Source organism: Gopherus evgoodei, chromosome 5 (genome assembly GCF_007399415.2).
Source record: "Gopherus evgoodei ecotype Sinaloan lineage chromosome 5, rGopEvg1_v1.p, whole genome shotgun sequence".
Lineage (NCBI taxonomy): Eukaryota > Metazoa > Chordata > Testudines > Testudinidae > Gopherus > Gopherus evgoodei.
The window spans coordinates 2,714,964-2,738,562 of record NC_044326.1 but is presented as its reverse complement, the minus strand read 5'-3'; the positions used below and the strand labels follow the sequence as shown (position 1 = coordinate 2,738,562).

Below are 23,599 nucleotides of genomic sequence, written 5' to 3'. Positions count from 1 at the left end.
TGCTCAGTGACAGGAGCCCATGTGTCCCCTTTCTCCTCCCAAATGTACTTAAGCAAACCTTTGATCTGCACCTCTAGATAAGTTTCAAGTTTTTTTTCTCCTGCTAATAGCCCACCTAAATTGATTAGTCTAGTTAGAGTGTGTATGGTAACACCCATTGTTTCATGTTCTCTGTGTGTGTATATATCTATATCTATATCCACTGCATGCACCCGAAGGAGTGGGTTTTAGCCCATGAAAGCTTATGCCCAAATAAATTTATTAGCGTCTAAGGTGCCACACAAGTACACCTCTAGATAAGGGTCTCCTCCCCCTCCCTGTTTCTTTTCCTGTTAGATCCTTTCTGCAGATTTTTTCTCACAATCCTTACAAGCAGGAAGGAAAATAATTGTTCTTCTTAACCTCTGAGGTAGCACAAGAAGCAATGGGCTTAAATTGCAGCAAGGGCAGTTTAGGTTGAACATTAGGAAAAACTTCCTGTCAGGGTGGTTAAGCACTGGAATAAATTGCCTAGGGAGGTTGTGAAATCTCCATCTGGGATTTTTAAGAGCAGGTTAAACAAACCCGTCAGAGACGGTATAGATCAAGGGTTCTAAAAATGGGCGTCGTGACCCCCCAGGGGGTCATGAGCTTATTATGTGGGGGGTCATGAGCTGTCAGCATCCACCCCAAACTCCGCATTGCCTCCAGCATTTATAATGGTCTTAAATATATATTTTAAAAAGTGTGTTTAATTTGTAAGGGGTGGTCGCACTCAGAGACTTGCTGTCTGAAAGGGATCACCAGTAGAGAAGTTTGAGAATCACCACATAATCCTTAGTCCTGCCTTGAGTGCACGGGACTGGACTAGATGACCTCTTGAGGTCCCTTCCTGTCCTGTGTCTGTGATTCATCTGCATTCAGTGCAGCCTGCTGTGGGAGCCCCATTGTGAAGGGAACGATACTGGGCTACCAGGTAACCAGAGCTGCAGAGACACCTCCCGCCTGCCCCTTGGCTGCTGACTGAGCCCTGGGGACAGGGACTCAGCACATGCTTTCCCTATAGCCCCTCATGCGGTCTCTGTATGGACATGCCGGGGGTAGGCTGCTGCCAGTGCCAGGCTGGACATCAGTGACACCTCCCCCACACTGCACCCCCGGGGGCAGGAAGAGGTTATTGGGTCACAGCGCTCCCGGGCACTCCCCCCCCCCAGGCTGGGCACAGGATCTAGGGGTCAATAGGGGCCAGGTGCCCCACGGGGGGGGAGCCTGGCCTGGGGGTCCATGGGGGCTGGGCGCAGGGCCTGGGGGTCCATGGGGGCCCCACGGGGGGGAGCCTGGCCTGGGGGTCCATGGGGGCTGGGCACAGGGCCTGGGGGTCCATGGGGGCCCCACGGGGGGGGAGCCTGGCCTGGGGGTCCATGGGGGCCCCACGGGGGGGGAGCCTGGCCTGGGGGTCCATGGGGGCTGGGCGCAGGGCCTGGGGGTCCATGGGGGCCCCACAGGGGGGGAGCCTGGCCTGGGGGTCCATGAGGGCCCCACAGGGGGGGAGCCTGGCCTGGGGCTCCATGGGGGCTGGGCACAGGGCCTGGGGGTCCATGGGGGCCCCACGGGGGGGGAGCCTGGCCTGGGGGTCCATGGGGGCCCCACGGGGGGGGAGCCTGGCCTGGGGGTCCATGGGGGCTGGGCGCAGGGCCTGGGGGTCCATGGGGGCCCCACAGGGGGGGAGCCTGGCCTGGGGGTCCATGAGGGCCCCACAGGGGGGGAGCCTGGCCTGGGGCTCCATGGGGGCTGGGGGCAGGGCCTGGGGGTCCATGGGGGCCCCACAGGGGGGGAGCCTGGCCTGGGGGTCCATGAGGGCCCCACAGGGGGGGAGCCTGGCCTGGGGGTCCATGGGGGCTGGGCGCAGGGCCTGGGGGTCCATGGAGGCCCCACAGGGGGGGAGCCTGGCCTGGGGGTCCATGAGGGCTGGGCGCAGGGCCTGGGGGTCCATGGGGGCCCCACAGGGGGGAGCCTGGCCTGGGGGCCCATGGGGGCTGGGCGCAGGGCCTGGGGGTCCATGGAGGCCCCACAGGGGGGGAGCCTGGCCTGGGGGTCCATGAGGGCTGGGCGCAGGGCCTAGGGGTCCATGGGGGCCCCACAGGGGGGGAGCCTTGCCTGGGGGTCCATGGGGGTCGGGCACAGGGGGATGGGGGCCGGGGGCCGGGGCCCCAAGGTGGGGGAGCCTGGCCTGGGGGTCCATGAGGGCTGGGCGCAGGGCCTGGGGGTCCATGGGGCCCCCACAGGGGGGGAGCCTGGCCTGGGGGTCCATGGGGGCCCCACAGGGGGGGAGCCTGGCCTGGGGGTCCATGGGGGCTGGGCGCAGGGCCTGGGGGTCCATGGGGGCCCCACGGGGGGGAACCTGGCCTGGGGGTCCATGGGGGTCGGGCACAGGGGGATGGGGGCCGGGGGCCCCAAGGGGGGAGAGCCTGGCCTGGGGGTCCATGGGGGCTGGGCGCAGGGCCTGGGGGTCCATGGGGGCCTCACAGGGGGGAGCCTGGCCTGGGGGTCCATGGGGGTCGGGCACAGGGGGATGGGGGCCGGGGGCCCCAAGGGGGGGGAGCCTGGCCTGGGGGTCCATGAGGGCTGGGCGCAGGGCCTGGGGGTCCATGGGGGCCCCACGGGGGGGGGAACCTGGCCTGGGGGTCCATGGGGGCCCCACAGGGGGGGGAGCCTGGCCTGGGGGTCCATGGGGGCTGGGCGCAGGGCCTGGGGGTCCATGGGGGCCCCACGGGGGGGGAACCTGGCCTGGGGGTCCATGGGGGCTGGGGGCAGGGCCTGGGGGTCCATGGGGGCCCCACAGGGGGGGAGCCTGGCCTGGGGGTCCATGGGGGCTGGGCGCAGGGCCTGGGGGTCCATGGGGGCCCCACAGGGGGGGAGCCTGGCCTGGGGGTCCATGGGGGCTCCACGGGGGGGAGCCTGGCCTGGGGCTCCATGGGGGCTGGGCGCAGGGCCTGGGGGTCCATGGGGGCCTCACAGGGGGGAGCCTGGCCTGGGGGTCCATGGGGGTCGGGCACAGGGGGATGGGGGCTGGGGGCCCCAAGGGGGGGGAGCCTGGCCTGGGGGTCCATGGGGGTCGGGCACAGGGGGATGGGGGCCGGGGGCCCCAAGGGGGGGGAGCCTGGCCTGGGGGTCCATGGGGGCTGGGCGCAGGGCCTGGGGGTCCATGGGGGCCCCACAGGGGGGGAGCCTGGCCTGGGGGTCCATGGGGGCTGGGCGCAGGGCCTGGGGTCCATGGGGGCCCCACGGGGGGGAGCCTGGCCTGGGGGTCCATGGGGGCCCCACAGGGGGGAGCCTGGCCTGGGGGTCCATGGGGGTCGGGCACAGGGGGATGGGGGCCGGGGGCCCCAAGGGGGGGGCTGGGCGTACCGGCCCATGGCGGGGATGGGGGCCGGGGGGGGATGGGGGTGTAGGTCTGGAGCCGGGGGCACGAGGTCCTGGGGGAGGGGCTGGTGCCGGAGCTCACTGAACACGGGAGCGAGACCCCCAACGGCCGCCTCTCCACAGCGCCCGAGACCGTTGACCCCACCGGATTCCCCCCTCAGCCCCTTTTCCCCCAATCACCGGCCTCGAAACAAAACTCAGCCCTGCTGGCAGAACTGTCACTCTGTAATTCCTCCTCTGGTTGGTCAAAACCAACGTTGAGCGACAGCTGCTTCATCCAGTCAGACTACGCCTCGAGCGGCAGAGGCGTTCCTGTGTAAACTTATTTTCCCCACGCTCCCCAGGATTCGCTCCCGCTCCTTGGCCCCACGTGGGAGACGCACTGAACTAGTTGTGGAACTCGACCGTCGTCCAATAAGCAACGGCCCACGTGTCTCTTTTCCCTGGTCTGCATAGGTCGAGCGGTGGCGGAAATACCAATGAAATGGCTCTCGAGGTGGGATTTGGGAAGCGCACATGGAGTGACAAACTTCTCGGCCAATAGAGAGCGGAGGATGGGTGATGCGGCCTAATAAGGAAGAGAGGCGGGCCCTGAGGGAGAGGGGAGGGGCACGTTCTGAGCAATGGGCTGCAAGAGTCTGCCCCACGGAGCCAATAGAGAGGCGCGGGAAGAGAGAGAGGGCGGGGATTAGGGAGGCGGAAGGTACGACAGCCTCGTAGGCCAATAGGACGAATGTTTGTGCGAAGTGGGACCAATGGAGAGGAGAGGGCGGGCCATCGTGCAGCAGTGCAGGGAGAGTGACAGGCACCTCCGCCAATGAGGCTCGGGGCCAGCCTGCAGAGCCAGGGGAGCGTTTGAGGGTAGCGGTGTGCGTGTGGCGGCGGAGCAGCGTGTGCGGCCTCGGCGAGCGGAGAGGCTCCTGCGGCGCAGGCGGAGCCCGGCCAGGTAGGTACCGCGCGGGAGAGAGGGGTCTTGTTCCAGGCCCCCCCGGGACCGCCCCCCCGGGAAATGCCCCCTTCTCTGGGCTCTGTCCCCCCCCGGGACCGCCCCCCCGGGAAATGCCCCCTTCTCTGGGCTCTGTCCCCCCCCCGGGACCGCCCCCCCGGGAAATGCCCCCTTCTCTGGGCTCTGTCCCCCCCCGGGAAATGCCCCCTTCTCTGGGCTCTGCCCCCCCGAGTCCCCCGGGAAATGCCCCCTCCTCTGGGCTCTGCCCCCCCCCGAGTCCCCCGGGAAATGCCCCCTCCTCTGGGCTCTGTCCCCCCCCGGGTCCGCCCCCCCGGGAAATGCCCCCTCCTCTGGGCTCTGTCCCCCCCCCCCGGGAAATGCCCCCTCCTCTGGGCTCTGTCCCCCCCCCCGGGAAATGCCCCCTCCTCTGGGCTCTGTCCCCCCCCCGGGTCCCCCGGGAAATGCCCCCTTCTCTGGGCTCTGCCCCCCCCCCCGGGAAATGCCCCCTCCTCTGGGCTCTGTCCCCCCCCCCGGGTCCCCCGGGAAATGCCCCCTTCTCTGGGCTCTGTCCCCCCCCGGGAAATGCCCCCTTCTCTGGGCTCTGTCCCCCCCCGGGAAATGCCCCCTCCTCTGGGCTATGTCCCCCCCCGGGACCGCCCCCCCGGGAAATGCCCCCTTCTCTGGGCTCTGTCCCCCCCCCCGGGGCCGGCCCCCCGGGAAATGCCCCCTTCTCTGGGCTCTGTCCCCCCCCCCCGGGAAATGCCCCCTTCTCTGGGCTCTGTCCCCCCCCCCGGGGCCGGCCCCCCGGGAAATGCCCCCTTCTCTGGGCTCTGTCCCCCCCCCCCGGGAAATGCCCCCTTCTCTGGGCTCTGTCCCCCCCCCGGGAAATGCCCCCTTCTCTGGGCTCTGTCCCCCCCCCCCGGGAAATGCCCCCTTCTCTGGGCTCTGTTTCCCCCCCCCCGGGAATTGCCCCCTTCTCTGGGCTCTGTCCCCCCCCCCCGGGAAATGCCCCCTTCTCTGGGCTCTGTCCCCCCCCCCCCCGGGAAATGCCCCCTTCTCTGGGCTCTGTCCCCCCCCCCCCCGGGAAATGCCCCCTTCTCTGGGCTCTGTCCCCCCCCCCCGGGAAATGCCCCCTTCTCTGGGCTCTGTCCCCCCCCCCCCGGGAAATGCCCCCTTCTCTGGGCTCTGTCCCCCCCCCCCCGGGAAATGCCCCTTCTCTGGGCTCTGTCCCCCCCCCCCCGGGAAATGCCCCCTTCTCTGGGCTCTGTCCCCCCCCCCCGGGAAATGCCCCCTTCTCTGGGCTCTGTCCCCCCCCCCCCGGGAAATGCCCCCTTCTCTGGGCTCTGTCCCCCCCCCCCCGGGAAATGCCCCCTTCTCTGGGCTCTGTTCCCCCCCCCCCCGGGAAATGCCCCCTTCTCTGGGCTCTGTTCCCCCCCCCCCCGGGAAATGCCCCCTTCTCTGGGCTCTGTCCCCCCCCCCCCGGGAATGCCCCCTTCTCTGGGCTCTGTCCCCCCCCCCCCGGGAAGTGCCCCCTTCTCTGGCTCTGTCCCGCCCCCCCGGAAGTGCCCCCTCTCTGGGCTCTGTCCCCGCCCCCCCCGGGAAGTGCCCCCTTCTCTGGGCTCTGTCCCCCCCCGGACACGCCCCCCCCGGAAGTGCCCCTTCTCTGGGCTCTGCCCCCCCCCCGGGTCCGCCCCCCCCGGGAAATGCCCCCTTCCTCTGGCGCTGCCGCCCCCCCCGGTCCCCCCCCCCGGGAAATGCCCCCTTCTCTGGGCTCTGTCCCCCCCCCCGGTAAATGCCCCTCAGCGCTGGGCTCTGGTCCCCCCCACCCCCGGGAAATGCCCCCTCCTCTTGGCTCTGTCCCCCCCCCCCGGGAAATGCCCCTCCTCTGGGCTCTGTCCCCCCCCCCCGGGAAATGCCCCCTCCTCTGGGCTCTGTCCCCCCCCCCCCGGGAAATGCCCCCTCCTCTGGGCTCTGTCCCCCCCCCCCCCGGGAAATGCCCCCTCCTCTGGGCTCTGTCCCCCCCCCCCCGGGAAATGCCCCCTTCTCTGGGCTCTGTCCCCCCCCCCCCCCGGGAAATGCCCCCTCCTCTGGGCTCTGTCCCCCCCCCCCGGGAAATGCCCCCTCCTCTGGGCTCTGTCCCCCCCCCCCCCCGGGAAATGCCCCCTCCTCTGGGCTCTGTCCCCCCCCCCCCCGGGAAATGCCCCCTCCTCTGGGCTCTGTCCCCCCCCCCCCGGGAAATGCCCCCTCCTCTGGGCTCTGTCCCCCCCCCCCCGGGAAATGCCCCCTCCTCTGGGCTCTGCCCCACCCCCCGGGTCCGCCCCCCCGGGAAATGCCCCCTTCTCTGGGCTCTGTCCCCCCCCCCCGGGAAATGCCCCCTTCTCTGGGCTCTGTCCCCCCCCCCCCGGGAAATGCCCCCTTCTCTGGGCTCTGTCCTCCCCCCCCCCCCTCCGGGACCGCTTCCCCTGTCCCCGTATCGGGATCCCTCTGCTCTTCCCCTGGGACCGCCCCCCTTGCGCCCCCCGGGAAATGCCCCCTTCTCTGGGCTCTGTCTTGCCCCCCCCCCCTCCGGGACCGCTTCCCCTGTCCCCGTATCGGGATCCCTCTGCTCTTCCCCTGGGACCGCCCCCCCCATTGGGATACCCCGGGAAATACCTCCCTTCTCTGGGCTTTGTTCCCCCCCCCCCCCCCCCGACAGCTTCCCCCGGGCTCTTCCCCGCTCCCCCATCAGGATCCTCTGGGAAATGCCCCCCTTCTCTGGGCTCTGTTCTCCCCCCCCCCCCCGGGCTCTTCCCCGACCATCCCCCCATCGGGATCCCCCGGGAAATGGCCCCCTTCTCTTGGCTCTGTTCCCCCCGCCCCCGGGCTCTTCTCCCCCCATCCCCTCATTGGGATCCCCCTGCTCTTCCCCCAGGACTGCCCCCCGTCGGGATTCCCTGGGAAATGCCCCCTTCTGTGGGCTTCCCCTCCCTGCTCTTCCTCCCCTCGGCTCCTGGCCCTGGCCCCCCGGGCTCCTCTGCCCCCCCCATCCAGATCCCCCAGCTTCCCCCCCCCCGGGACCGCTCCCCCTGCTCTGGACTCTTCTCCCCCACCCCCATCAATTCTCCTGCCCAGGATTCTCATCGGGATGACTATCCCCCACCCCCTCCTCTGGCCTCTGTGCCCCCCAGGCAGACCCTTCCATCATGTTCCCCCTGGGACTGGCCTCCCTTCTCTGGGCTTTGTCCTCTGCAGGACTGATTTCCCCTTCCCCTTCTGTTTCCTCCATCAAAGCCCCTTAGGACCAGCCCTCCTCACTGGGATTCCCATTGCTTCCCCCGCGAACAGCCCCTTCCATGGAACACCTCTCCCCAGGATTGCCCCCCATCCCCTGTGACATTCCTCCAGGATACCCCCCTTCCCCAGGACTAGTCCTGTCCACTCAGCTCTGCCCCTTCCTCCTAGGACCAGCCCTCCTGCTTGGGCTTCCCATTGGTGTCTGCCCTCCCCTTCATCCTCCACAATGGGGACCCCCTTGGGTACCACTTCCTGTTCTCTTCCTCAGTGTGCTCTTGGTTGTCTTTTCTGTGATTGTCCGCTTGACCCCAGGTGCCGCTGGAAATGAGTGGGGTAGGAGGGGACATGGCAGCCCTTGGCTGTGCTGTCCAGGACTTGCCCCAGAGTTGTCCCTACTTGCTGCTTTAACTTTTACTACCAGCCCTCTGCCCTGTCTGTGAGCCTCCCCTCAAACCAGGCTGGTTGCCTTAGAATGTCGCAGTGACGGGGAGGTGGTCATAATCCTTATCTAGTTCAGTGGGCAAAGTGGGTTCCCACAGAAAGCGCCTCAGACAGAAGGAGAGTGAAGTTCCTGATTTGGCTGCCATTCCCTAGGCCGGGAGCCAATACTATAGGGCCTGGTAGAATTAGACCCTTAACTTACTCTCCCTGCAGATGTTGTGCAGGACTTTTCCCCCGTGTCCCCAGGAGTTTATTAAATAGCAGGGGAGCCGTCAAGTAGCCCCTGAGGTTCATGTCCCAAGAGCATGGTGAACTTGGATACTTAAAATCAGCCTAATGCGGTGATGTCTGTGCATAATCTTTGAGGAAGGGGCCATGGTTGTATGGGCTCCGACGGGGAGGGGTTCTCCGGGTCTCCTGCTCTGTGACTTACTTGTGAGAGATTCTCATGGACTCCACATGAGATTTATACAATCTGAATGATTTCTGTAACGTGCACGCACCTAATTAATTCTTTACCTCCAGGGTAACTCGGGAGCTTCTGCTCTCCTGGCATGTTCTCTTTGTAATGGCTGAACGGGAGCCACTGGGGACAGCAACAGCATCCATGCCGGTTCTGCTTCTCTTTGCCGGCCGTTGTGGTCTGGAGCTGTCAAAAAGTTTTGAATTTCCTCTTGCTTTCATCTCTCGTAGCCGGCACAAATGGGCTTGTGTGCTGGGCACGGGGCTGTGATGGATTAAACATTATAACTAAGCACTATTGGCTGGGGCTAAGCCAGAGGCCAGAGAAAGCTGCCTTGGCCCATATTATTAGCTCCTCGTGGGATCCCTGAGAAAGTAGCATGTCACTGGTGGCTTTAAGTGTGCTCTCGGGTGAAAGGGGATGAAGCTAGAAACAGGATGACGCTCTAGCGGGACTGTCGTAGCAGTTAGCAATGTGTCCTCCCTGCTTGGTGGAGGAAGGACAGTCGTACCTTTGAACTCACAGTCTGGGGTATGGGTCTCCTAGGATGATTTGAACTTTTTTTTAATCGCCTTGAAGGTTCCTCCAAATCTTAATCTCCCTGCAGGAGCCTTTTGGGGCAGGACTAACATACTCAAGGGTGAAGGTGGGAAATACTATAGTAGAAATGTGAAAGCTGCTCCCTGATCATCCTCTCTGTGCTGCTGGGCAGCTCTCTGTCTGTAGCATGTCACTTGCAGCCTGAGGCAAGGACTTGCGCTGATTCCGAGAGGCCCAGAAGTGATGTAATATACTTGCTAGCTCCGTATAGGGCTGGGTGATGGTGGTCTGATGAATTCATAGGGATCTGCTCCCCCTGTAAAAGGGCTTTCTCCACCCTCTTCTCAGGAGGCACTTGGAGCTCTTGAGAATTGCTTCCCCTTCCCCCCCCAAATATTCCTGCCTTATTCTTTCAGCTAGGCTGTGCCCTGATCATGGTCCTGTGGACACTGCTACTTCCAGAGCCTCTTGGTATCACTCCTCGCTAGGCCGTAGAGGTGAATGTTTGCAAGGCACTTGGGCTGCATCCTTGGGCCTAAGGATGGCCATAGACTCTTGGAAGAGAAGTTAAACTGGCTGTGGCATTGCTGGTTTTATGTGTGCTTAACAGAAATCCTTTATTTAGTCCAGTTTGAGGGTATCTCTGAGAGTCCTGTAGCCCTGCTTAGCCCTGTTTTCTCATGTGACATGGGTGAGAGCATGCTTCGTGCAGAACCCTGGAAAGTAAGCTGGTCGCTGTGCTGCTGTCTGCTGGCATATGTGGAGATGGACTGAGGTGTTGCTGGTCAGTTCCCTGCACCAGGTGGGCCCATTGGTTTCTGCAGATTCGCAGCTTTCATTAAAAATTTCCTAGGCTTTCTGGGTGAAAAGAGAACCACAAATGGGACCTGTCTGCCCACGTCTGCAGACAGTTGGAAACAGCAGCCCTGTGAGGTGTGTCATGCCCCCATATGACACTTAAATGTCAACGTTAACAATTTCACTGGCGGTAACTTCAGCAGCAAGCTCTGAGGGGCTAATCTGGAGTACTGGCACTTTCTAGATGAGCTGCTGCCATGTGCACTGGCTCACGGTAAGCAAACCAGATAGACACTGAGCAAGGTTGCAGCACTGGAAAAACGAAGATCCTCCATGTTTTTCATCTAAGATACTGTCTGGTTTACCTGGGGTGGTGTGAGAACTGCAGAGCACAGCTGATATGTGTAGTATATACTGTTAGGCAGTGTGTGCGTGCACAAGCCACTGTCCCCTTCCCCTCCTGGATGGAATTGCAACTGGACTACCACGTGTCATAGACCTTATGGCGATAACAGCTAATGGAACTAGGGCTGTTAAGCGATTAAAAAAATTAATCGCATGATTAAACAATAGAATACCATTTATTTAAATATTTTTGGATGTTTTCTACGTTTTCAAATACATTAATTTCAGTTAAACCCAGAATACAAGGTATATGTGAAAATATAGAAAAACATCCAAAATATTAAACAAGAGAATACCAATGGAAACTTATTAAACAGTGCGATTAAAACTGCGATGAATGGTGATTGATTGGTTTGAGTTCATTGCATGAATTAACTGCGATTAATGGATAGCCCTAAATGGAACCATTGCTGTTGGAGCAAGGACTTTGGGATTGCATCCCCACTGCCGCCATGTGGTTGCACTGAACTGTGCTGTGCAGTGTAATAGCTAGTGTAGGTCAAACGTTAAAGACGAGCAAGCCTGCTAGAGTGGCTTACATCTGCAGAAGGAAATGAACCTCCTCACCTAGAGAGGATTCCTTGCTGTTCTGAGAGCTGCACACAACCTAACAGAAAGATGCCTCGCAGTTGGAGAAGCAGATTGCCCGACAAGGCAGCCATTGCCTAGAGGCCAGAGCCATGTGTCCTTCCAGGCCTACGTGCAGTGAGTTAGCATGTTCGTCGGGATGGTGTCAGAATCGGTATTATCAACTGAAAATATCACCTACTTCTCTGTCCTCTCTGCGGTGTTCCTTGTCTGGAAACTTCTGGTTTCCAGCTGAAGGCTTAGGCTTTGGAGTGCTTTATTGACCCAGCACACACATGGAAATCGTACCACAACAAGCGGGTGTACACCTGACGGAAGAGCAATCTCAGTAAATACAATTCAGCTGCAAGCTTTCAGCAGGTTACCAGACAGCCATTAGTTTTGAAATACCTTTGTGCATCTCTAGTGCCAGAACTTCCTTTCGTGAGTTTCTCCTTTGTTTTGCCTATGTGTGTGTGTCTGCCAGAGAAATCACGGCGAGGCTCCAAGGGCAAAAAGACCAATGAACTTTTCTTGTGGGTGAGAGCAGTACTTGTGAGGGATGATGCCCGGTCTGTGGGCAGGTCTTGTGCATTTATCACCCTCCCAGTCTCTCCATATCTCAACTAATCTTGGTTAACAAACCTCAGTGTGCCAGCCCCTTGTCCCCTCAATCCTGACCCACAGCACTCCCTGCTGTTCCACTCCTTGGCTTCCATCCACAGATTTGCTGGTGCACCTCAGTCCTGACCTGCAGCTTTCCTGCTCTGTCTTGCCCCTCACCCTCTCCGCTGATGCACTTCAATCTACTACAAAACAAAGCAAAAGAAACTAACTTTCCAGTGTCTCTCTATGCCGCTTGGTCCTGCCTGCAGAGCCAGTCAGATCTGCTGACTTTTGGGAGTGGGGATAATGCTTTTACCCTGCGGGGGGCTGTGGAAACCTAATTCACACAGGGCTCTTCTGAGATTCTGTGATGGAAGGTGCTGTAGACTGGCAGAGTATAATTAAAGCTGCCTAAAATTCTGAATGGGACACAATAGCCTTGGTGCATTAATGTAATTATCCCGCATTGAAAAGGGACCTGGATGCTGGGGCTAACAGCTTTTCATCTCAGGACATGGGGTCTTCAATGATCACCAGTGGCTGTTTTAATCTTCACCCAAAAGACAGCCTGTCCTGCACCACAGGGACCCTTGCTACCTGCTGGCCAGAGGTTTTGAGGATTGAGTCAGAGGGCAGAGTGCTTCCTACTGAACTGCAAGCCCCACTTTCTCCAGAATCATGTCTGTCTTATTGAGGGAAGAACAAGGTCAGCAACCAGGCGCCATGCTGCTTAACTCCTTCCCTGCCTTGTGTGTTTCAGGTACTTGTTACATGCCGGCTCTTCAGGTTCCATCCTAACGTGCAGTGACAGGTTTTATACTGGTATGAGAACGTCATGGCCAGTCACACACAACTTTTCTCTCTGGCTGAACCTTGGGCCTCCTTGCTGGTCAGGTGATTGGGACAGCCAATTTAATCTGGTGCATGCTGGCGTTCGGTCCTGTTGCTCTCATGACCGTGAATGCCATAGTTCAGGTTGCAGGAAATCTTTCCCTCTGTGTTCATTCAGCTGCTCGTAACTTTATATAGATCCTGGGTTGAGAATGTCTAGACTTGGAAGGGTTAGGTTGTTATCGGCAAATGTCGGTGAACGTCGATTTCACCGTGTGCACTCACACGGATGAAAAAAATTGCTATACATAATCGAAACGTACAGAGAAGCAAAGTAAGACGAATGGTGCTTGAGAACTGATTAGCATTTGAGTTAAGGATATTTATTTGGTTTATTTTTACATGTGATATTGACAGTTTGTGTTATAACAGTTACAAAGCTTTAGCTTTTTGAATCACAACATTTGTTGTCATTAAGCAATTGATGTCTGAACCCTCCATAATTTCCCACAGCTGTGCATGGTGACATTGATGATAAAAATAAAAAATGCTTCAAAATAAACATCGATATTACTGTTTGAAATTATAAAAAGTAAAAACTGAATTCTGTCAAGCCTAAAAACATCCAATACTTAATCTCAGCCCAGAAGGGGTCATTATTGGGGGTGGGGGGGAGATAGGCATATGCTTGACTCATAAGAAGAAATATTTGAACTCCCACTGGAATGGTTACTGGAGATGAGTATAGGAATTCTAGTCATTTGCATGAGGTGATGTAAACAAACTATTATGTTACTAGTACTCCTGTGTTAGCAGTGGATAGGAGCCCAGATCCTGGTGCCTTAACTTAAGCCTGTAATCTCTTGGTCCTAAACTGAGTGGTGACCCATAGAAGGGGAGCAAAGGGATGTGCTGGACCTGTAGCTGGGTTTGCCTTGCAGAGACAGGAATTTTTGGTGCCTGAGGAATGGCAGACCAACAGGTTGGGCAGACCTTGTGCCAAGTGGTCTCGGATTCTCGTGAACCGGGGGCAGAGCTGGAACATGCTGCCTGGGCACGTAGATGCTGCAGGAATAAAGCACCGAAGGCTGTTAGTGTAAAGTTGTCACTTGTCTCGTGGCTCCAGTCCTGAAACCATTGGGAGCCCTGACAATGCTTTGTCTGATTGTACCTGAATTCGACAACACGCTGCTGCATCCAAAACTGAGGCAGACTAAAGCTTTGGAAGGATCTGAGTGAAGTCAGCCTGTGACGTGGCTGGTTTTTCTTTTTTTTTCCCCTCCTCTCCTGCTGACTCTCCCAATTTGTTTGGAATAAAATTTTTATCCGATGTCTAATGGCTCCCCTCCCCCCGAAGACATTAACGTGGCGCACCAGGCTTCATACTGAAGTGCTGGGAATGTGAGCTGTTGGGCTCTCGGGAGTATTGGAATAGATTCCCAGCCTTGTGTTTGGGTGGGCTTGTGTGTGCGTGTGCGCAGGCTGGCTGCCTCAAGCTTCTTGCTAAGAAATGGTGCCCAGGGAGGCAAAAACTCTCTACAGAAGGCCCCCCCCCGCCCTTTTTAAAAAAATGTATCTGACTTTGTTTCCCTCTCAAGCCATTCAAAGAGGAGATGCCGTCAAGCTTTCAGGAGGCCCCCAGAATTGGCAAAATCCACTTCACTTTTCATGGTTCTTTTCTAAACAAACACTTCAAGGGTACTTTTTATTATTTTTAGAGAAAAATAGCAGCATCCCAATGCTTGTGAGCAACCCTATAGAAACCAGTGCGTGCGTGAAGGAAGGACAGTTTAAATCATTACACAAAGTGATCTTGAGCTTTGTTCCAGTTACATGTGGTGATTTGAGGGTGGGCACAAGAGCTGGTAATGTGATGCATTAGCCCAGGGGTGGCCAGCCTGAGCCTGAGAAGGAGCCAGAATTTTCCAATGTACCTTGCCAAAGAGCCACAGTCATACACCAGCAGCCCGTGTCAGCTCCCCCGGCTCCACTCCCAGTGCCTCCGACCCACCAGCAGCTCCGCCGATCAGCACGTCTCTCTCTCTCCCCGCACCTCCCGATCAGCTGTTTTGCGGCATGCAGGAGGCTCGGGAGTGAGTGGGGAGGAGCAAGGGCACAGCAGGGGAGGGCGTGGGAAGGGGTGGAGTGGGGAAAGGGCCTGGGGCAGAGCCAGAGGTTGAGCAGTGAGCACCCCCCAGCACACAGGAAAGTTGGCACCGGTAGCTCCAGCCCCGGAGTCGGTGCCTATACAAGGAGCCGCACGTGTCTCCGGAGCCACAGGTTGGGTTCCGAATCGATATCCAGCCCAGGTTGGCGTGTCATTGAAGGATGAAGCATGTTGCTGAAATTCAAGTTTCTGAACCTGCCTGTCTGCCCCTTACTAGCTAAATGCATGTTTGCCTCAAGCAGGCTGTTTCTGGACTGCTTGGAATGCAGTGCCACCGGCAGCCCTGTAAGCTTGAATGCAGATTGTGAGGAAGGGAATGGTAGAGAGGCAATGTGGCCCAGTGGATAGGGAACTAGCCTAGGATTTGAGAGGCCTGGATTCAGTTCCATGCTTTGCCACAGACTTCCTGTGTGACCTTGAGCAAGAATCTTTGCCTGTGCCTCAGTTTCCCCTCTGTGCAATGAGGATAATAGCACTGCCCTGCCCTGCAGGGGGTTGCAAGGATGACTGCATGAAAGATCATGAGGTGCTCGGATGCTATGGTGTTGGAGCCATCTAAGTACTATAGATAAATACAGAGGGGTGCGTACCCAGTAAGGCCCTGCCCTGCTAATGGGAGGGGTGTGTGATCTTTAGTGACAGTTGGCTGGTATGTAAATACAAGGCTACTTTGAGAGTGGGCTGATGCTCTCCAGATAAAGAGCATTGCGGGGGGCTCTCTTCACCGAGATGTCCCATCTCGGGGGAATTTTGTTTGCAGGTTTTTCTCTGGGTGCTTGTGGGTGACGTGCTCATATGCAGTAACTGCGCTGAGCTGTTACCTGTCTCTCTCATTACTGGGCACCTGCTGTCTATGCCGAGGGGCAAGTGGCTTTTTTCTTCTGGTAGATTCATAGATTCCAAGGCCAGAAGAGGGATCATTGTGATCGTGTCTGATGGAGGCTGGAATACTTCCCCAGATGACACCTGCTGCTAGTAACTAGGGTAGCAGGGTTCAGTACCAGGCCATTCCTTGACTTATGTCACATTCTGCTGGCTAGGTCACCTTCTGATGCAATCTCGCAGCTCAGTCCCTGGCAGCTTCCTTGGAGTGTAGACAAGCAATGTTTGTTTATGGCCTAGAGCACCACTTTGGTTACAGCATTTGCTATTTTATGCTGCAGTGACACTCCGGGAGCCTCCTTTGGACCAGGACCCACTGCACTATGAGCTGCACAAATGCAGTAGAAGCCCTTGTCCCACGCTCAAGGCTACAATGTCATTTTACCCTGTAGCCAAATAGTGCTGAAAAGCTGTAGTTAAGCGTTCTGAACATTGACCAGCTCTTTAAACTAGCAGCATGCTTTCCACGCCGGCATGCAGAGTGGGGAGGAATGTGAGACCATTGTATTCTGCTTTGGAGGGGATTCTGACCTGCTGTGGACTGCCACACATCAAAAGCTGATTAAAATGGCAGCATGGGGCAGGATGGGCATCCAAATCCGAGATTGAAATGGGATCTAATTTCTTGGCAGCCTAAATTCTTTTTTAAAATCATTGCGGATTCCCCATCTGTTCCCCGATGTAAGCCGCGGCAAACGTTAGTGCCATTACTTAGCTAATGGGAGAGCAGCTTGGGGGTCACTTAGGTAAATGACACGATACTCTAAAATCCTTCAGCAAATTGGAGAAGGAAACTGAACATGGAAGAGAAATGTAAATGGACAGAGACCTAGGGGTAGTGACGGATTGCAGACCGGCCATGAGTTTGTGTTGAAATGCAGAGAAGTGTAGTTTTGGGCTGTGTATGGCGAGTCGTCATGCCACGGAGCAGGGCACTGAGAACTCCTCAGAATACGGCACTGGTGAGATGGGATTTAGAGTGCTGTTCTAGGTGCCCAAGGACCAGAAGGATGGGAGGTGAGTGGAGAGGCTAGATGCGCAAGCAATTTCTTTTTATGAAGAAAGATCAGAGGAACTAAATCTGTGTAGTTGACAAGACTAGTATTAAGGTGTGCACGTGGGAGTATTATAGGGCACTGCAGGCGTTTGAAAGGCACAGACTCTAGGGAAGGTGAAGAATTCCCCATAGGGGACTTGAGGTCTTGTCTGCAGTAGAATCTTTTTCTCTTTCAATTACTCCCTGTTCTAGCACTGGTGCCGCTTTGCGGAGGTAGATACACCACGATATCATCTGGACCCATATTGGGGGCATGGCCAGATGAACCCACAGTTCAAATGCTGGTGGCTGTCTACACTCACTCTCCAGTTGTGGCTGTGGATAGTGGGGCTGCATCAGGCTAATAAACGTCTAGCATAGCCACAACCTGTGTCGGTAGAAATTTGATTAAGATGAGTTGGTGCGGGGGGCAGGGTGGGGGAGTCCAGGTGAACCTGCCTCTCTACAAGGAGTCAGACTGTGTGGAATAGACTCCTAGGAAATATGGTAGGAACGTTGAAACTATGCTCTAGAGAGCCCTTCTGCAGTGATGGTTAGGGCTTGGGGGAGGGAGATGTAATGGATTTTTTTGGATGTGACTTTTTCAGCTAAAATGTGAGTGTTTGAAGCCTGAAGTATGTTGTACTGCTGGGATGGTATCTACTGGCCATCAAAAGGTTTGCTAGAAAACCTTTGCTCTTGGATGCGAAGGCGGAGAGTTATGCGAGTATCCAGAGAGAGGGGAGCTGGGTTTTCTGTGTCTAAGTTGTTTCCTGTGGTAAATGATCAGCCAGTGTGTAAACACATGGATTTCCAGCGTGGTGGTGGGATCCCTAGCCCAGCCCCTGGGGCACAGCCCTTGGCATTCCCCACTGACTGGCCCTAGACCCATCTCTGTGGCTGTAGAATGTGAGCACCTCCTTTGGGGGTTAAAACCCAAATGAGTTAGGCCTCATAGCCCTTCTGTGGGGGGTCCATGTTCTAGCTTCACTGTACAGAGGTGGAATTTTGAGATGAGAAGTTAGGCAGCAAGACCACACAAAGTTGCAAACACAAGCCTAGAACCCACGTTGAGTTAGCACCACGTTCTGTGCCGCCTTTCTTGCATTTGGCTCTCGGGAAGGGGCAGAAGGTGTGCCTTGCACAACATAACATGCTGGGGCAAGAACTTTGCAACGGCAGCGGGGATGTCCCTACCCCATTCCCAGGGTTGGCTTCTGGTTAGGCAGCAGTGGGGGGATGGGTTTTGTAGTGCATGTCCTTCATTTCTTGGCGTGGAGTCTCCAACTTTCCTGCGTGCCAAGTGTGGCTAAGATTCATCAGGGTGGAGTCACTTTTGCTTGTTCTCATGAGTTCGGTCTTGGTGCACGGAGCAAGAGCTGAGCATTTAAAGCCTCTCTCACAGGCAGCAGGGATTGCGCTAACAGCAGGACGCTCGTGGGTATGTTGTGCCTTCGCTCTGAGCAGGTAGCGGCAAGCAGACTTCAATATATTTTCCATCTTAGTCAGTGATTGCCAGGGAAGTGAACCAGCTGACGCGCTGAGAAACTTCATTCTCCAGTGTCGCAAGAGCCCCTCCGCAGGTAAAGAGGAACTGCAAAGGATTTAAAAAGGAACTAGTGGGTCTCACGTGTTGCATGCACTGGGGGCTCCGAGCGTCTTTCCACTCCCCCTACAAGCCCCTTTGGTGTCACCCTCCCATCCCACGCTGTCAGAGACTCCCTGCAACCCCCCTCCCTGTTTCAGGGGCTCTGCAAACCAAAGGGCCCATCAGTATTTTTTCTTGCTGAGAGGTAAGTCACTCTGGTGGGAGGTGGTCAACATTTTAGATTTCCTTGGGAGCATGGGCAGAGCTGAGATGGGGGGTGTTAGCTGGAAGGTGTTAGTGGCTGTTACCAGCTGGTTCTTTGAGCTATAACCTATTACAGAGGTGGCTGAAGCTGCTAGCTCTGCTAACCAGGACCCAGGGGCTCTGTGTGGCCCCCATTTCTCCCTTTTGCTTTTCTGATTTTTTTCACCAGACTCAGCAGGGTTTTGCCCATCATTGCCTAGAGCGTTCCCTGGAATTAACTTTTGAACGTTGCGTCCAGTCATCACCTTACAGACAGATGCCGTCAAGTTGTGTAGGGCCTTGCTTTGCTCGGCCAATGAAATTGGTCCTTTGCGCTTTGTTACTTTAAGATGGATACGGAAAGCCTGTTTCTGGCTTCCGTCTATATCTTAGAATTCAGGAGTCTAGCTCTGCTTCTCCCTGGTTTTGCTGGAGAACTTTTGAGGGTCTTGGAGGATGTCTCTTATAAGCGTTTGCACCATAATTGCAAAGGCTTGGAACGCTCAGTGACCTGTTGGGTTGTAGGGAGGAGAGCTATGATCTGGAGCTGTGGTGAGCACAGAGAATACATTGTGTAAATCTGAATTTGATGGTTCTGTGATAATCAGTTGCGAAGAGGCAACTCGGCTAATGAAATGGGAATGAGGAGTCATCTGGAGCGGCCCAGACAAACTGCTTAAGCCTTTGCATCCCTCAAAAAGAATAAAAAATGGCACAAGGCCAATTTTTCTGCGGGCCGTCGAAGGTGGTAGGTTTAAGATTGTCAACATCTTAACTGGGGGTGGGAATCTTTAATACACAACTGCGGTTTTTATAAAGCAAGCACGAAAGTCAGAGAGTGCCAAGTCCTGGTTGCATTTTAACGAAGACACAAGAAAGCAAACAAGCCTTGAAGTGCAGTGGAAATGCAGTGCTAGCCCCTTGGACAAATTTAACTGGGCTTATATACAGTGACTTACGTATTGGAAGCACTGTGGAGCCGTTAACTATAGCTAATTCCCATGAATTCTGAGTTTCTTCCACTTTCATTCTGGCCTCTTCTCCCCACCGAAATCATGGAACATCCATCCATATGGCAGCACGCTGTCCACCTTGACAGTGGGAAAGCCCTCTTTCCTCTGTTGCAATACCCACTGCCTTCCTCTCCCCACTGCACAGCTGGAGACTCTCCTCCTCTGATCCTGGGTTAGTCACTGTGGCCAAGTAGGATTGGATGGAGACATGTACCTGGGAGTCATAGAGTTTGAGGCCAGAAGGGCTCATGGGATCATGCAGTCTGGCCTCCTGTATGGGCACCCATGTCACCTGCACACTAACTCAGCAACAGGATTTAGACCAAAGAATTACAGCCCCCAGGAGACTCAACCATTCTGTGCTATGGACAGAGAATCGGATGGACCAAGGGGCAGATACCAAGATAATTCCAGCAAGTGATCCGCACTCCACACTGCAGAAGAAGGTGGAATACCCCCGAAGTCCCTGCCAATCTGTCCTGGAGGGATTCCTTCCCAGCCCCACAGATGCTGATCCGTTCAACCCTAAGCATGTGAGCAAGAACCAGCCAGTCAAGCCCTCAGGAGGCACAGAGAGAGTTTGGTACCACCTCAGGGCACTGGCCCACCCCAGTCAGTGTCCTGTGGCCATCGCTAATACTTCAGAGGAAGGAGACCACAGCATCTTCATATAACACCTGTGTTTAGTTTCTTGAAGTATAACTTAACATTTTGAGGTTTTCTTATGTTTGCATGTTACTGACCCCCGCAGAGGGTGGCCTTCTGGTTAAGATGCTGGACTGGGACTAGGGGGACCTGGTAGTAGGGGGACCTGGTACCTGCTCAGCTATAGACTCCTTGTCTGACCTTCAACAAGTCACTTAATCTACCCTGTGCCTCAGTTTCCCCATCTGTAAACAGGAGTAAGAATCCTTACCTTTCTCCTGCTGTCTGTTGAGATTGTAAAATCTCCAAAGCAAGGACAGTGTCCCACCATGTTGATGCAGCACCTAGCACAGGGACCCTGATCGTGATTGGGACAACTGCAATAGAAGTGATTTACAGTCTTATACACACACACATACAATTTGTGTTCTTTGGACCCGTGAAGCTGGCATAAGTCAGACACTGAATGGCTGCGGTGTCTGGTGCAGGCTCTGAAATGTCTTCCAGGCAGTTTTTCCAGTTCCTTTTCTCCCTCTGTCTTTCCCAGACAGGTTTAAGTCTCTTTAAAGCTTTGTTCATTGTACCAATTACCGATGGCGCGTAGGTGGGGATCTGGCTGGTGAGTAAGTCCTAAGCACATACTTGCCTCTCGGAACACAGCAGAGCTCTGTTTGGCAACCTTCATCTCTGTAACACAGCTGACACCGCTGTTGTGTCTCACATCAAGCCAATAATTGTTTCCATAAAATGCACTCTTTTGTGCTCTTTAATTAACCCGTAGCTTCTGCTGACATCTGCAGCAGCTCTTTCCAGAGACACCAGTCAACACAGCCGTCTCACATTCTCCTTACAGCTCCCCTCTGGCTAAAGTACCCAGATAAGTGATAACATCTAAGGCTCCTCATCGGCTTCAGCTGCTGCTGTAGCTTTGGTGACATACTTGCATCAGTATTGTTTGTTGTCAAGGATCAGAGGGGTAGCTGTGTTAGTCTGGATCTGTAAAAGCAGCATCCCACGAAGTGGGTATTCACCCACGAAAGCTCATGCTCCAAAACCTCTGTTAGTCTATAAGGTGCCCCAGGACTCTTTATTGTTTATTGTGTAATCCACTATTCACGGCTTGGTCGCCCTCTAGTGGCGAGACCAGTTAGAGGCTTGAGTCAGCGCCTGCCTCTGAGCTAATGGACCTGCTTCTTTTTGATCCTTCAGGCCAGCTGTTGGGTTGTGCAACATTCCAGCTGCTCCAGGACAAGTTGGCTGGGGGCTGGTGTCGGTGCACAAGCGGAACAGCGTAACGCTGACAGTGGGCCAGTGACAGATAGCTCAGGCAATAGAAACTGGTGCTCTTAGAGCCAAGGGTCCTGAGTTCAAATGCTGCAGCTGCAACCAGGGCGTCCTTAGTATTGGATTTTCACATAGGTAGTCCGCATGGCCTTTCCAAGTGCTGTCTCAAGATTGCGTGCAATGTCATGAATCAGATGGGGAATGTCTTGCGTCTTTCCATGCCAAAATGCTAGCACCTTGGCCCCGTCAATATGCAAACACAGCAGCTTTTCAATTCTGTTCCTTGTTTGGTTTGATATCTTCTTGAACTTCGTTAGTAGCATTGTGGACACCTGTTGCACCCAATCCTTGTAGGTGTTTGCTCACAGATCAGTCCCTCCTGATCCTTTTTGTTGCTCTTCTCTAAACTCTCTTCCACTTGTATGGCGCTTGCACAATGTCCCATGCCTTTGGCCCCCTGCTCTTCAGGCTGTATGAAATGGAACTAGTTTGATGATGGAAAGTGACAGTTCTCCTTGTACCTTGTGGGTCATTGTGCTTAGTCTCCCCATGGGCATGCAGGATATTGCAACTGCTCACCTAGAAGCAGAGTCTATAAAGGGAATCTTGGAGGAGGAGAGCTATTTTGCACCAGATTAAGATGAGGGAGGCGGGGGCAGTGTAGGCCAGTGGGTGGAGAACCCTGCCTGATGGACCACAGATGATCCCTCAAGGGAAGGGTGACCTAGTGAGGGATATTGCGATTAGGCTGGTCACTTGTTTTGTGTGATCTCTACTCTCCAGGGCTTTACATGATTAAATAAAGAAGAGCATAAAAGTTGGAAGAGTATCAAAGCATGTGTGTACTGACTGCTTCACAGCTGCTGCATTCCTGAGTGAGAGTTCAGCTGTAAACCAGAAGCTTCCCACCTCTTGAGTGGTGTTCTGGGGGAGGGGTGTGTTTAGGTTCAGGGGAGAGGGTCTGAAGGGTCAGCGTTGCACCTAGGGGGCTAGGTGGCTGGACAGCAGGTCCCAACACTGAGGGAGGTCAGATAGATCTGTGTTCTGAGAGAGCACCCGGGACCCCGAGATCAGGGCAGTGACTGGACTCCATTCAGGCTCCAGGAGCTTGAAACACTCCTGGGAATCCAGGCATGGATTCCCCTCCTAGCGAGAAAAGGGTGCTCACTCGGATCTATGACAGAGAGTCGCTGCTTAAACCAGAGAGATTGCCGTGCAGTGTTTCTGCAATGCAGTCCGTATGTGAGAACACTGTGGTGGAGTTTCAACAGACCCAGCGGTTGCAGTTCTGCTCTGGACTCTCAGATAAATAACACATGGGGCAAAGTTTTACATTTAACCTGGCGTAGCATGGAGACTAAAAATACATAAATAAACCTTGGAAGTGCTTCTCCAAAGCTGAAAAAATGCTCTAACCCTGCCCCATCTAGAACAGAAACTGTGGCATTTGGTGCTTGGGATTTGGCAAAGTGGAGATTGGGGCGGGGGGATGTTGCTGCATTGCTGCATGTCAAAGGCTGACCTGGGAAGCGATCCAGGCTGGTGGCTCTGCAGGCTCCTGGCTCAGTCTGCTGAAGCGCCAGCACTCAGGCCGTACAGAGGTGGAATAGGAGGAGAACTGCTCTGGAAATGTTGCCTAGCAAGACCATTGGAACCCAGGAAAAGATGAAGAGATGGCAGAGGAGCAAGGAGAACACACATGCATCCAGAAACTTGCAGACATTGGAATGAAAGGTAGGAAGTGTTAGCACTCGATTCCTCCTGTTGTCTCTTCTTTTTCTTGCCCCGTATGACTTTTTTCTCTGGGGAGGAGCAGGTGGTATGCGGCTACCTAGACGGTGGATGCGAGCCAGCCTCCGTCACGCTGTCACTGGCCCTTTGCGTGGGACAGAGTCCTTGCACACACCCTTCAGTTAACTTTTGTCCATCCTGAATCGGATGTGGGGCATATTCTCCTGATGGGATGGCCTTGGGGTAACAGCACAGCTATGGGGCCTGCTGGGACAGCTGGCTTCTATTCCCGACTCTGCCACAGACATGCTGAGTAACTGTACATAGGGTATGTTTACACTGCAATAAAAAGCCGTGGTTGGTCCATGCTGCTGGCCGGGCTCTGGCAAAGGGGCTGCTTAATTGTGATGTAGATGTTTGTAAGGTGGGAGGGTCCCAGAGTGCAGGCTGCAGCTTGCACGCAGGCAGTTAAACAGCCCCTTAGCTGGCACAGGCCAGCTGTGGATGTTGAATAGCAGTGGAGACGTACCCTGCGTTCCTCCATCTGTAAAACAGGAATAATGCTAACCTGGAAAAATCCTGCTGTCTTCAGTGGGACCAGGATTAGACCCTAGTATTTTGTAAAGGGCTTTGAAATCCTTGGGTTATAAGTGCTTTCTAAGTGCAAAGCATTATTAGCACCTCCGAACTACAGTGGTGGGCTCTTCAGAACTGCCAGGAATGGTGCGGGGGGTGAGG

General features: G+C 55.8%; 1 protein-coding gene across 3 annotated transcripts in view; it reads left to right on the top strand.

Annotated features, from left to right (window-relative positions):
- The first annotated feature begins 4,232 nt into the window (after positions 1 to 4,232).
- The window catches only part of PAIP2B (poly(A) binding protein interacting protein 2B), a 43,848-nt gene continuing 24,481 nt past the window's right edge, over positions 4,233 to 23,599 (top strand). The window contains exon 1 of one of the 3 annotated variants that reach the window (XM_030563200.1): positions 4,233 to 4,348. Coding sequence is in view for 1 of the 3 variants with exons in the window: in XM_030563199.1 (XP_030419059.1) it covers positions 22,804 to 22,864 (61 nt within the window). In the remaining 2 variants the exon portion in view is untranslated. Of the gene's footprint in view, positions 4,349 to 16,819; positions 17,941 to 22,137; positions 22,865 to 23,599 lie in introns of those variants that run through there. The other 2 variants (XM_030563201.1, XM_030563199.1) reach the window with 2 other exon arrangements.